Source organism: Cibotium barometz, chromosome 2, assembly GCF_041138505.1.
Source record: "Cibotium barometz isolate CiBa-2024 chromosome 2, ASM4113850v1, whole genome shotgun sequence".
NCBI classification, from domain to species: domain Eukaryota; kingdom Viridiplantae; phylum Streptophyta; class Polypodiopsida; order Cyatheales; family Cibotiaceae; genus Cibotium; species Cibotium barometz.
In genome coordinates, this window is record NC_141047.1 from 6,892,949 (window position 1) to 6,907,693 (window position 14,745).

Genomic DNA, 14,745 nt, shown 5'->3' on the forward strand with positions numbered 1-14,745 from the left:
ATATAATCAACATCCCTCGAACACTTTCCTTAAGTAGGCCAGATGATCTACCCATTAAGAGTGTGCACATAGATCGTCAATGAATACCTCCAATCACTTTTGTAAGTAGTCCTTGAAGGCTATGTACATCAATCGTTGAAAGGTTGTTGGGGCATAACCTTATATGCAAATGTCTCCCACATTGTGTTAAAAGCTGTCTTGTGCTGGTCCTCTGGTGCTATGGACACCTTATTGTAGCTAGAGAATCCATCCAAGAAGCTGTACGCTTCTCTCCCAACCACTCTTTCAAAAACGTGTTTTGTATAAAGCAATGGGTGATGGTCTTTCGTAAGTAGCGGCTGCATTAGCCTTTTTAAAATCAACACATACCCTAAGTTTTCCATTCTTTTTGGGCACTATCACAATTGGTGACAGCCAATCCATATGTTCGATTTCATAGATGAAATCTGCAACAATGAGCTTGTCAATTCCTCCTTTACAATTGCCGCATACTTAGGATTCATCTGGTATGGTTTCTACATGGTTGGTCTCGAACCTCCCATGATTGGAATCGTATGTTGTACCACCTCAAGCGGTACCCCCTTCATCTCCTTGTAATTCCAGGCAAAACAATCCTTAAATTCCTTGAGGAGCTTGGGTGCGTCTGGCTCTTGAAGGACAACTTTCTCTTTGTGCCTTCCCTCTAACGATATCTTACTCAACTCCTTGCCCCAATCCTTTGAGAACTCATCGTGTACCTTAGTGGCCTCAAGGTATCTCAACCACTGGGCATCCGTAGGTTTTCTTCATAATAGGGCTTTTCGTCGAGCTATATACCGTTTCTGTTTCTGCCATCGTGTGAGGCGCTGAGCACTTATACGGCTTCGTGCTACAGTACCTTCTGTACTTGATATCTCCCCTCCTGATTCCTCATCCATGATCTGCTAATTAACCATGCAGATAGAGGTCGAGTAGGGACGGTTCCAGATTCTAAATACTGGGTTCCCTTGGGCTATATTACATCAATGGTAGCCAACACATGCATCCAGTTTTCACTGAAGTCCAGAGGAGGTAGTGACGCATACATTTTCATTTCCTCTTCATCCTTGGAATCTCCCTCGACAAGTTGGCATATCTGTATAGAAGTGGTTCGTTCCGTTGTGATCAAATGGTTACCAAACAACTCCCTCCATGGGGTGTGCTTTCCATGTTCTCAGATCAATCTTTGAGGTTTGTGAATCCCTACGTACATACAGGTGAATCATGCACCAATTTGGATTCCTTCATGAAGGGTCTCCCCAATATTATGTCATATGTATCAGGTTGGCACAGGAAGTCCATGACCACGAATGTATGATGATAGCGAAACGCAAAAAGGTCTGAATTTAACATTTTCGAGAAGCCCAATGGGCCTTGAAGAGGTTTCGCCAGCCATTTTAACGATTAGATCAGCTTTTTTTAGATTGGGTTTCCCCCAGTTTTCACAGCAACGTTTTGTAATGATGCTAACCCTGCCCCACCATCCAAGATAGCCAATGCCTGGTACCCATTATGATGAATTGGAATGGTAGTGTTTGTGTCGTCGCTTTCATAGTAGCGTCCCAGTTGGTTAACTGGTATCTTAACAACTCAGGTTTTCCTTGTATGCTTCAAGGTTCTTTCTGCCAGGGGTGGCAGAGTCATCTATAGTATCGGCTGGCTTTAGACCGCCCTCTACCCATTATTTTATGTCTGTCCATAGGGTTGGTGAATTGCGTAACAGTTGCCCCAATGGCATTTGGATAGGGGTGGATACACAACCGCAAGACTTCCTATGTCTCTGGGTTCTTTGGATAGTACAACTACGAGACTTCCTATGTCTCTGGATTCTTTGGATATAGAGGGTTCTTCCCATGTAGATGTCTTGTATTCTTCCCATGTAGGTGTCTTGTATTCTTCCATAGGGAAGCAATGGATGGACTCCCCTAACCCATTTTCTTCAAACATTCTGGACATTGTGTTTGCTTGGGACTCCTCTTCTGTCCCTTCCGGAATTGGGGTTGGCACGTCCAATACCCTATCCTGAGTTGGCTCGTTTTCGGCTAAGGCCTTGGCATCTTCGAGCTTTCTTATTTCTTCGTCGGCATTGGAATATTCACCGACCCCCTTAGGAGTTATTGGTTGCTCTCCTTGGTTTCCCTGGTCTGATCCTCTATGATTGATCCCTTCACACCCCTCTTCCTTCGATTAGGTGGATCCAATACCAATTGTATCTTCTTTGGATTCGTCTTGGATTATGACCCGTGTGTCACCCTTACCTACTTTTTTCACTCTTCTTCTACAGCCAGTTCTGGAAATAGTCACATCCGCTCGATTTCTTCCTTTGTCTCCTAGTTCTGGAAATAGTCGCATCCGCTCGATTTCTTCCTTTGTCTCCTAGTTAAGCTTGAGCTCTTATTAGAACATTGAGCGGTGTGATCTTCCCAGATTGTACACTAATGGTCTGGATGGTGGCCTGATTGGCAGTAGAAGCAGAGCCACTTGCTTGGTATGGACAATCCTTGATCAAATGATCAATTCCACATTTAGTACAAGTGGCACTGGCATGTCATTGGGCAAAGTTGTCACTTGTTGTGGTCGATGTGTATGACTCGTATTCTTGTTTGAGCACTCGGCGACTCGATGTGGCCCTCCGCAAAGCCAAAGCATTGTAGCGGTCCTCTTCTCAAATTCGAGTTCATGTCCTTGCCCTTCCATTATACCATGGTTTAAAAGACAGGTATCGGCGTATTATTCCATAGGACGTAGTATTCCGGCGTAACCTTAGTCGTTTCCTCATAGTACTCTCCGCTGCTAAGTTCTATTTCCTGCACCATATCAACATCTTTTCAGACAGCTCCTCAATCAATCAATACTTGATTGATCTTAGCCTGTGGTTATTGTGGTGATAGAACTAGTGGCAGCAAGGGTGAAGCGTCTTGTACCCGGAACATCCCCCTAGGTAAGTAGGAAGAGTTGGGTTGTCCCGCTGGCACCCGTAAAGCCAATGGGGCTCTAAGTGCTGGTAGTTGTGCAACATTTTGAAACCTTGGATATCTACACATTGAAGTGTCATGATTTTCTAATTTTAAACAGTGAGCACAATAGAGTAATGGCCTTGCTCTTAACTGTGGACACTCAATGGTGGTGTGATTTAATCTGCACATAGAGTACCACACCAATTCCCTGCGGGGGTAAAGGAGATTATGCCCATGCCCAGATGTTTCTCTTCCCTCTTTGACTTTCAATTTTTCTAATATGGCATTACTAAGCTCATCCACCGTCATGTTTCCGACTTGCTTGCTTCGAGTTCCAATTTCTTAGTGGCTCGCGACACGCAAAGTTGTAGTTGCTAAAGATGTTTTAACATCTTCTAGTTGTGGCAATTCTAACATATTATCTTCATATTTGATTGCCAGTTTTGCAGCATGCATCAAGAGTAGCAGGTCGGGATAGTACCAGGTAATCATGCATTTTATGGTCTCTAACCCCTCTTTGGAAAGAAGGCAAAAATTGATCATCAGTTAACCTTTCCCGAAGTTTGCACCTCGAATTTAAGTGCTTCAAAACGAGAAACATAGTCTCACATCAACTCATCTTACTTTTGTATGATATTATGTAATTGTACCGCAGGGCTCCATCTGTCACCACTTCGGGCAAAACTAGGCACAAAAAAATTCTTTAGCCTTGTGAAGTTAACCTTATCCTCAGGCTTAAGGGTTCGGAACCACTGATGAGCTTTTCCCTCTAAGGTCAGTGAGAAGGCATGTATCATTGTCACATCACTGACCGGTCCGCAGGTTTCACATGTGGATTCAAAAATCTCTACATGTTGGATAGGATCCCCGTCCCCAGAGAACTTTTGGACAAGTTTTGAAATGATATGGGGTTTCATCTGGGAAGGTCGGGATTATAGATCAGTGCCTAGTTCTCTGACCTTCCCTCGGCCCATCTTTATCGCCATATTTAGCAGGTCTGCCCTTGTGGCTACATTAAGGTCCATGGTTGGATCTATCCTAGGCCTTTGGGGAATCCCCCCCCCCTTCCTAGACCTCGTCCCCTATCTGTATTGACTCTTCTAGGTATTTCGGGCCCATAGGATGGTCCAGCCACGATAACTTGGAGTGACTCCCCCCATAGGATGGTCCAGCCACGATACCTTGGAGTGACTCCCCATTAGTCGCCTCCGCACGTCTTTGTAGAAATAGGAGTTCCATGTCTTTTAGGAGCATAGGGTTATTAATCATCTGCTCAATATCCTTTTTGGTGTAGAGTCGGTCCTCTACTTTACCTGCCATGCTAGCCAGGATACCCTCTTCTTATATGGTTGTAAACCCTTCCTCCGTTCTGGAATCCTCGTTTATGGGTTCCAAGTTTGGAATTTCTCCCTCACTTCTACCCATAACTATTTATGGTTCCTTTCCTGTGACTGCAGTGGGTTAAAACTTCTCGTTTCCTTTTCTCAGCTCTCATCCTACGAGTATCGAGCTCTTGTTTCCTTAAGCTCAATCCTCGTAGTTGTCATTCCACCTCACTCCGTTTGAGGTCTAACTCTACTTCCTCGATGGTGGGGAAGAATATTTGACCCGTCCTAGCCGCACTTTCTATGTCTCGTCTTATTTGGGGGTGCCAGTATTCGACAGTCTAGAATTCGACATTTGGAATGGCACTTCTTGTCATACCAAGTTCAGCGCTAGTTGATGGACCCATGCTCGCAGATTGCGCTTCTTCATCACGACTAGTTTGGAGACCGAAAAATCCCCGGGCGACATCAAAGATACCATTGGACCTAGTTGGGGGAGGATGGTTTCTCCTCTTCCCCAAACCCAGCATACCTCTTCCATGGACTCTTCGCTACTAGTTTCAGCAAAGGTCAGGTTTCTTAAAACACTCAGGTGTGTGCTTGCGGAATGTCCTGATTGGGCCCACACTTCTTTGGTAGGAAGATCCTGGGTGATTCGATGCACTATAGTTAGGCGTAAGATCGTCTCCGACGAGTTTTCCAGATCTTAAGTGCATGTATGTACGATTTGATAAGCTATTTGTCAACCCAATTTGATTTTGCTTTTGATTCTATCGCTTTGTTTCAGAAGCCGTGAAACTGCAGAGAGTGTTTCACGTCGTGAAACTGTAGGAAATGGTTCACGGCGTGAACGTTATCCTGCACTTTCATGTGCCCAAAATTTTTTACCTTTCGGGTTACATTCCCTCTTTTTGGTATACGACGCTCTCCTTAACCAACCCTTGTGGCATTGGTGCCTTGGTCTGTCTAATCATTGGTTTTGGCCAACCCGTGAATCTATAGAGATTGTTTCATGTCGTGAAATAATAAGGGTTTCATGCTGTGAACAGCTTCACAATGGTTCACGTCATGAATGCTTTACTGAACTTTCACGTGCTCAAAAATTTTGACAGATTGTCCGGTGTCAGAGGTGTCAGGATAAGGTAGACAATGCTGTGATTTTCGGTGTTTACAGCACTGATTTGGTGAGCGATTCACGGCGTGAAACTGCAGGAAATGGTTCATGGTGTGAACGACTTTTTTGCACTTTCACATGGAACTTCTCAAGTCAAAAATTTGTGATTTTGGGTACGCAATACTTATCCAATTGATACCAAATCGATTGTGCCACTCCTAAGGAATGAAATGCAAGTTCTTGGCAAAGTCAATGGTTCCTTATGTTTTTTATTTTTATGAATTTTTTGAAAAAGAAAGAAAACCATACACCAACCTGCTCCTTCACGTTGGTGTTTTTAGTGATACGAATATCAAAATTAACAAGGACAAACACTGAAGCCTTATCCTAAAAATGATGCATATACTATTATTCATAATGAAGAAAAAATCGACGAAAAATGTTATTGGACTTTATTCTTCAACATCCACCAATTTAACTACATGTGTGTGAGTGCGGGTGTGTGTCTGTGTGTGAGCACACACACACATATATATACAGATATATATTTTTATCTTCAAGGTAGGCATATAGAGAAACTTTACTGCAAAAGTTTAACTACTATGTGGTGTAAAAATCATAATTGTAAACAGGGCCTCGTGCTATTCAAATTAAAACATATAAAAAAAATTTCCCCTTCATAAAAAAAGCAGCTTTCACTTTTCAAGATACACACATTGCCATAGATATGGGTGTGCATAGGTCTTAATTGAGCGCACAAACATTTGAAGGTTATATGAAAGCAACATATATTTTATCAATTTGTAACCTTTTGCCTTCTCTCGAAATTCAAAGTGTGACCTAAAATATCACATTGCTATTTGCTATTAAGCTTATTAAAACATTTTAAAAAAACTTTCACTTTTAAAAAAATAAGCTTTCACTTTTAAAAGATAACACATTGGCATATATATGTGTGTTTTTGCATACCTTGCGTGTGCACACAAACACACACTTACATATGTTATATGTATGTGAGTACACGCGCGTGCGCACACACACATATGGCTTGTATGCATTTGATGGAGGGCAGTAGGCGGTGAAGGTGTGCATGGATGGCGGGTGCGGGCTGCAGGTCTACTTGGGGGCCCCCGTGCATGGGCAAAAAAAATTGTCATGTGGCCAAGGGGAGGAAGCCCCATTAGATATAGGTAGAAGCTAAGCATCACTTGACTTTTCAGACAATTAGTGTTGGTTAGCCTCCATACACGGGTCACAGAGTGGTGACATCTATCTTGCAAGTTGTAACGAGATAATTCTATTGGCCATCAACAAAGAAATATGTACAAAAAAATTGTTACTGAATGCATGACTTGCCAAAAAGATCAAGAGCTACAAAAGGCTGACCCCATGGTTGATTCCTTTGCCAAAACCTAAAACCTACCGAGTCATGGGAACAAATTTGAATGGTCATCACCCCTTCATAATTGGCATGCCTACTATAATTGCACAAAACAATATGATTTAGACTATAGTAAACCACTTTAATAAGCAACGTATTTCATCCCTTCTCCGAAATTTCTTGTCGAGGCTTTGTGACTTTTTTTTTCTTTTTTCCTTTTCCTATGAGGAAGTATTTATCTAACTACGACTAGTACTTAGAAACCAGGACTCAATGCAAAAAATCTTTCGCCCCTAAACAAAGCTAAAACCTGACCTTAAACTTAGCTCAAACGCAGGCAACCCCCTCCCTCTCGCCTTGTGCGCTCGTAATCCTGCGCTTAAAGGCATGCAATAGGCTTGTCTTCATCTTCAACGCGGTGATACCTTGCCCTGACTGTCGCCATAGCTACAGTCATCTGTAATTCCATAGCCATGAACAGCTCTAGGGTTGGAGGCTCCGGCAGTGCCAGCCATGGCCATAGCCATGTCGCGATTCCTGCCGCTGCCAAGAAGGTCGTGCAGAACCTCAAGGAAATCGTGAAGAACCACAGCGACGAGGAGATTTACTCCACTCTCAAGGAATGCAACATGGACCCTAACGATGCCGTCCATAAACTCATGAATCAGGGTATTATTCTGCGCAAAAGTTTAGGGTTTTGATTTCTGCTATGGGCTTTGGCGAAGTGTGGCTTCACCTCGTTAGGGTTTGGAGACAACTGATGAGTCAGCATATTCCTATGCTTTTTTTTTCGTGCAAAGTGCTCATTTGCGTTTTTTAAAAATCTTTAGGGGTTTCTGCATGTCAGCCATAGCCACACTGGATTTGAGCTTCCTGAGTTCCAGGTTTCTGTGAGCAGAGGTTTCCAGCTTTGCTCAGAGCTTGCATTCACTCATTCACTTGATTTGTTTTTTTTCATTCACACACACGATCTTTTTTCTTTCTGTAGTCCCACAGCCCCAGCCCTCCCCCACCCCCCGACCCAAATTAATAAACAAGCTAGTGTTTTTTCCAGTATTTCATGGACTTGGTGGGAAAAAATTAAGTTTTTGGTGTTCTTTTGCTGTTAGGTTGTGCTACAAAGAGCCGTACAATAGCTATAGTCTTTAAATACATTTGCGATTTGCTTTTGATTTGGGGTTACATTTGTGATTGCAGACACATTTCATGAAGTTAAGCGGAAGCGAGACAAAAAAAGGGAGGTAAGCAACAGTTTCTCACCCTCGTTCAGAGCTTTATTGATCTAGTGTTCATCCTTTTATATATTGAGTACATGTGAGATTCGTGATCTGCAGCACTGCATTCCTGCAGCTCAGACCACTTGCTCAAATGCTTAAATCTAGCTTTATATTGATGCCATGAGCAAAAAGATCCCCCTCTTCTTGCAATGTGCCTCCATCAAGTCTAGATGTTTGATAGACAAGTTTAGCTCCTTGGTTCTAGCTATTGTCATGTCCAAGGTCACCGCAAAACGTTCCACTCCTGAAACGAAACGTTGTTGAAACGATTTATTTTAGAATGAAATGTTTCAATGCCAGCAAGTGGTCAATGAATCGATAGACCGAAACGATTATATGCATAAAATCTGAAGATTGGGGCCCAAATCTGAAATTTTACATTTGGACCTTAGGAAAAGTGCAATTTTGGCCTAGATGTGAAATTTCAGATTTGGGCCTTCAATTGGAGAAGGAAAGTGCAATTTCTCTCTTCAATTTAGGGGCCCAAATATGAATTTTCAAATTTGGGCTAGCTTGCCAAAATGTGAAATTTTAGATTTGGGCCTTCAATTGAAGAGCGAAAGTGCAATTTTTCCCTCCAATTTGGGGACCCAAATCTGAAATTTCAAATTTGGGCCTTCAAACTTATTTACGGATTTACTTTAATACTTACAATCAAGAAAACAAAAGTGAAAAAATCCAATAGCGAACAACCAAACAAAGTTTAAAACTACGATGCAATGTTGATTGCATCCATGGACAATTTTGAGTGATTTCCTCATTCTGAGTCATATTGTATACATGTTACATAAACAAAAATAACATGCCTCATAGCCGCAAGCGCAACTTGCAATAATGTTCAATATTGAATGTTTTAATTTCTTCCTTCTCGAGTTTCAAGGTGCCTTGAAATGTTGGACGAAACGTCCATGATTGAAACGGTTCAATAGCGAAACGCATTTCATGTTTTAGCAGCAATGAAATGCGTTTCGTGGTGACCATGGTCATGGTTGCCTTGTTGGTGATTGCTTCATGACATCCACTCGTTCACTTGGCTTGTGTGTAGCATTGTGTCCATGTTGGGCCTCTTCTCTTTCTGGGAAGAAACAAGTGATTGCACTCCAGTTAGATATGGAGGCACAACTTTGTTGGCAATGACATTTTACCAGACAAACGACAGGTAGTGTGGTCATCTTGAAGACTTCTGTTGTCATTAACTCCACTTGCAATTGGTAAGCACACATGGCCGGTTATGGCAACAAGTAGCAAGAGGGAAGGGTAGGACTCCGTACTCACATATTTTGTGTATTGTTCTCTTGTTCTACGTGTTTTCTTGAAGATTGTTTCTAATGTTTAGGTGGAACAATAGAGCTTAGATGGAAGGGAACATGGACACTTGAGAGTAGAATGAGAAGGCAGCTCCTTGGAGATCTTCATTGACAATCATATTGTTTGCAATACTGATTTCATATGCATTGGTATGGAAATTTGGTTAGAAATGCATGATGCTATGTACTTGATTCTCCTAAGGGGTTGGCCGTTCCGGTTCATTGTGCGTCTCTTGTCAATTTAGCAAATTACATTTTGTATTGTGTTTAATGACATGTTCAATCAATCAAACATTCCATACCAACCACATTGGTATCTGAGCATACGATTCTCTTTCACTTCCATCATGAAAGACGATCACTGTCGTGAACACAAGCTATCTTTACACTCAAAACATTATGGACAATCGTACAGCTAATGTTCAAGATGCCAACACAAGGGGAAAGAACAATGATGTGCATGCTTTCAAGTTTCAATGCCTTACAAGAAGAGCATACTCATGTTGTGCATAGCAAAGAATATGAACATGTGGGACAGTCATCCTGTGGTAAAGAAAAAGTGTAGGAAGGAGAATCCATAGTATTATGGGGTGAACTTACTCGTATGCAAGCTCTTCTTAATGCACAAGAAGAAGAATTGAAGTTCTACCACTGCTTGAAGGCCAAGAAAGCTGAATCGTTTATGGATCAGGCCATGGGAGTCATAGCTTGAGAGTTGCATATGCAACCGAGGGATGTAACTTGGCATCGTACTAAGGATGTCTATTAAGAAAATGTAGATATCCCAAATGTCCAGGCACTTCCATTAATGGTTCAGCAAGAGCACATGCCTAAGAGGATGAAGCCGCATGCAAATAGAGAGTAACCATCCATTAGCGACTTCAAGCCCGAGAGCACATGCCTAAGAGGATGAAGCCGCATGCAAATAGAGGAACCATTAGTGACTTCAAGCCATTGGTGGCTTATTGAGAAGCTCTCGCTAAATTCTATTAGAACGTGGGAAGAGTTTAAGCAAAGGTTTTATGCACAATTCTTACTTTCTAACGCATTGAATGAAATAACAATGAAGTGGGATTGGGTGAAACATAATGAAGGATGAGAATGCATATGTTCACAAGTATTGGAAATTACTTTTGGAAGTGTCTCCATTTATGCAAAGTCGGAAATGAAGAGAGTTTCAATCATGTTACAAGCAGAGAGAGAGAGAGAGAGAGAGAGAGAGAGAGAGAGAGAGAGAGAGAGAGCAATTGTTGACAAGATCACCTTTATTAAGCAAGAGGCTTGTACATTGGTGATAGCCAGCAAATAGGCAATACAATGTGCAGGGATTGGATGATACAAGTGTGATGAGGGAGGCCATTTATATAGGGATGCTAAGAAGCTGGCCGATTGCTCCACGACCCATAAATCAAGTGAAAAATACATACAAGGAAATAAAGGCACAGTTTCCAATACACTGAGATGCACCATATTCTAACACTATTCCTCTACACATCGAGAACCATATGCACATTGGGCTCATTGCATTCGCACTATCACGCTTCTTCATGTTTGGGCATGCTTTTACGATATGCTCAATTGAAACCGGCCTTCAGAAATCTGACGGGCGGTGAAACAGACACTCGCACATAAAACACTTCAACGCCATTGAGGACCTAGAAAAAGGAAAAACAAATAGGGGGAGCTAGAGTGCTCCTGCAAACAGTAGGACACCGATTGGCTCCAAAACGCAGTGGCGCCCCTTGCGGTATTTCTTTAATTGATTTTAAGAGCTTTGATTACAATAAGGTTGGAAACTCAGCCGTCTCAGTAGAACCCCTGAAGCCTGCAAAGAACCTGCATCATGGCTTCTTGTCCACTTGGCATCCACAAACAAATCCAGCCATTGTTCACATTGAAAGACTCTCTCACAATGAGTCTGCATACAGAAGCTTTCTCCTATGATCAGGGCTGCCACAACCATCCATAGCCTCTCACACTATGAACAGCATCACACCTCGACACATCAGTGCTTCTGCATCACAACACAGACTCGCATACCATACAGTCGACACACCTGTACCAACCTTCTCTACCTTCCAAGGGTACTATCCATCTCTGTCATGGAATTTCCTATCCCCTGTCCAATCAGTAGCAAGGCTGTACCATACATGTGTCCATTCTTGTACTTTCTGCCTGCATGTGACCTATCTCCTGGAGAAACCCAAAAAAACATGTTTCCTCGAGGAACCTACAACCTGTTTCCACATGAAACCCTTAGGCCTGTTTCCCTTTGAAACTTTTGTCCTGTTTCCATACAGAACCATTCATGGCACCATTCAACAATAGTGCCAACAACAGCATACATCTAGTTACCTGTTCCCTCATGAAACTTCTGGCAACATAGAGATGCCCATAACTATAGGTCCCTTTGTTCCTTTCTAGCAGGAAGAAAACAATATGCTCCATGAGCATGCAGCCATGCGAGCTTGCTTCACTCCTATGCCAAGAAACACATTCAAGTGACCTGTACTTGCAGCCAAAAACCCACGTACATAGCTGAATTTGCAGCCAAACAAAAACAGCCCATAAACAGTCCTCAAACTGATCTCAAAACAGTCCCGAACCCAAAGCAAAGAGAAGCTGAAAGTTCCATCAGTTGAACGCCATCGACATGATGTCTATGTTCATGAAAAACCAGCCCACCTCCTGTCCTGCAAAAACACGGCGTCCTCCAAAAAGCACACACCTGGCTGCCTGTGTGTCTAGAGAAACCAACCTGTAAGCTGCAGTCTGACTCTTGTGCAAAAGAGCATGAGTTTTAGCCCTCTGCGCCTGCAGTCCAGCTCACCTTATGTTCTGCAACCCAACAGTCGCCAGATAGAGAGAGCATGTGTGCTACCAATCCAGCCTACCTCCTGTCTTGCAGCCCAACAGTCGCGCGCGAGAGAGAGAGAGAGAGAGAGAGAGAGAGAGAGAGAGAGAGAGAGAGAGAGAGAGAGAGAGAGAGAGAGAGAGAGAGAGAGAGAGAGAGAGAGAGCACGTTGTCAGAATATGGAGCGGAGATAATGACCAAACCTGGGAACACGAGCAAAAACGCAGGCAGAAAAACAGCACAAGAGAGAGACAGATGTAGGCGTGTAACTCTGATCTGATATACACAAGAAGATCTCGAGAAATGATACAAATAAGGCATGGGGGTTGGGGTCCTATATATACCCCCCTAGAGGGCAGTCGGCCAGCATCAGGAGTGCCCACGACTGATAAAAAAGACCCACGACTGCATAAATGCAGTCGGCCAGCAAAACAGGTGCCCACGACTGATCAAATCCAGTCGGCCAGCAGCCCTGAAGCCCACGACTGATGTAGATCCAGTCGGCCAGGAATAGGGTGCTCCTGGCAGCCCTCCCAAGCCTCGGGAAAATGGAAAAAAATAGGGGAAAAATACGGAGAGTGGGAAAAATGATAAAACACCTCATAAGGGCGGGCACACCCACAACAAAGGCCCTGGTGTATAAAACTAGACAGGAGATGACTTCTAACACCCCCTCTCAGCTCCTGGCTGTGTAACCAACCACTGGGAGCTGGGGTGCCGCCTGAGCAAATCCTGAGAGCGACTTCGTGAAGAGGTCCACCCTACTGTCCTCCGTCGAACAGAACTCCAGCAAGATGTCATCAGCAACGATCTGTTCACGAACAAAGTGCCTCTGGATGACCATGGGTTCCTCCAATGGAAGCCCAAACCTGCCATGCAACCTCCTCCTGCTCCGTAAAACTGCTCTTGGGCCTGAAGTAGATCCCCTCGTGTCCGGATCTCCTCCCCAAACTGAGTCACTCCAGCCGCGGAGTCGGACTCCATCCAACAATCCCCCTCATGTGTACAAGAGTCCATGATCCTTCGTACGCTGCAGAAACCACAGGAAACGCAATCCTGCCTCACAAAGAGACATCTGCAACCAAGAGCTCAACTGCCTCATCAGGAAGCTCTCGTCCAATCCGGTGTCCATCAACCAAATCCATGAACCATACAGCTTCTGAATCTCAGAGACATCACACTGCTCACAAGGATCAACACCTGTATTACGGTGCACAAGCAAGTCTTGGAAACCTGATGAAACCTGTCAACCACCCCCTCTGAATCCGGAACCACAAAGCCTGGAGAAACCACCTCCTTCTGCAAGTAAGCACCTGCCACCTGCCTGGCTTTCCGAAAGGTCCCCGTGGAAAGAACATCCTTAATTACTGGAAGTTCTATGTCCCGAACACGACGAGACATCAGAGCATAAGTGACCTGTTCAGCATCCTCTGACTCACGAACACAAGAACCACCACCCTCAGTACTGGAAAGTTCCTGCCAACTGCTGCCATCTACTTGCAAGCTATCCACCACCTGGTCTCGGAAAGCCCGCACCTGCAGCGTATCCAACACCTGAGTAGCCATTACCACACTGCCACTCATCACAATCCTGAGGACTCGGGAGAGAGAGTGCTGAAAGCCTGTAAACTCCATTCTCCACTCCACCTGCCCAAACCACTTGGCCCGTTGCTTTGTCCCGGAGAGCAACAAAATGCTCATCAAACTGCACCCGTACGCCAGTCTTGCAAACCTGATGCACTGACAACAGATGAAAACCGAGTGCCGGAACATACAACACCTGGGAGGAATGCTTCCCCCCTCTGCCATCGGGAACTATCTCCATCTTGCCCTCACTGGGAACTGGGATAGTGGACGTATCCCCAGTAAGAATATGACCAGAAAGCCTGCAGAGATCCTGTAAACCGGAACGGGAAGGAGTCATGTGCCTGGAAGCACCACTATCGAGAATCCACTCCCGAGTATCCGTTGCGGAGAGTCCTCCAATCTCCTCCCTGCCTGAAGAAAATGAAGCATCGGTGTCCATCACCTCCAGGTGCACAAAAGCCAAAGTCTTCATGATTGCTGAGGAGTCTTCACCCTTCTCGGTCTTCCGCTTGGGACACTGCCTCCAGTAGTGGCCTTTCTCGCCACAATCATTACAGGTCCTCTCTGCCTTCAGTTTCTCGCGGTCACTAACGGACATCTTCTCAGAAGACTTCTCCGATGAAGCCTTCCCTTTGCCCGAGTTACGGCCTTTCGACCGTTGGCAGGCTCAGCACCATCACATGGGAGGAGCTTGTGCCCATGGTCCTGGACCAGGAGGAACAATTCACGAACCCTCCTCAGGGTGGAGGTCACTGGTAATCAACGACGAGTAGAATGTTGAGTACGAAGAGGGCAAATGTGACAGCAACGTGATGGCCATGTCCTCTGACGATATCTCCTTCCCAGCTTGAAGAACTTCCTGTTGAAGAGCCTGCAGCTTGTTAATATGGTCCCGCATCGTCGACGACTTTGCAGGGCTCATAAC

The 14,745-nt window shown here is 44.2% G+C and overlaps 1 protein-coding gene across 2 annotated transcripts in view; it reads left to right on the forward strand.

The window, feature by feature from the left end:
• Positions 1-6,817: 6,817 nt before the first annotated feature.
• The window catches only part of LOC147640592 (uncharacterized), a 51,707-nt gene continuing 43,779 nt past the window's right edge, over positions 6,818-14,745 (forward strand). The window contains exons 1-2 of one of the 2 annotated variants that reach the window (XM_086813281.1): positions 6,818-7,464; positions 7,993-8,036. In XM_086813281.1, the coding sequence (XP_086669407.1) occupies positions 7,269-7,464; positions 7,993-8,036 (240 nt within the window). In that variant the 5' untranslated portion in view covers positions 6,818-7,268. The remainder of the gene's footprint in view (positions 7,465-7,992; positions 8,037-14,745) is intronic. The other variant, XM_086813273.1, reaches the window with a different exon arrangement.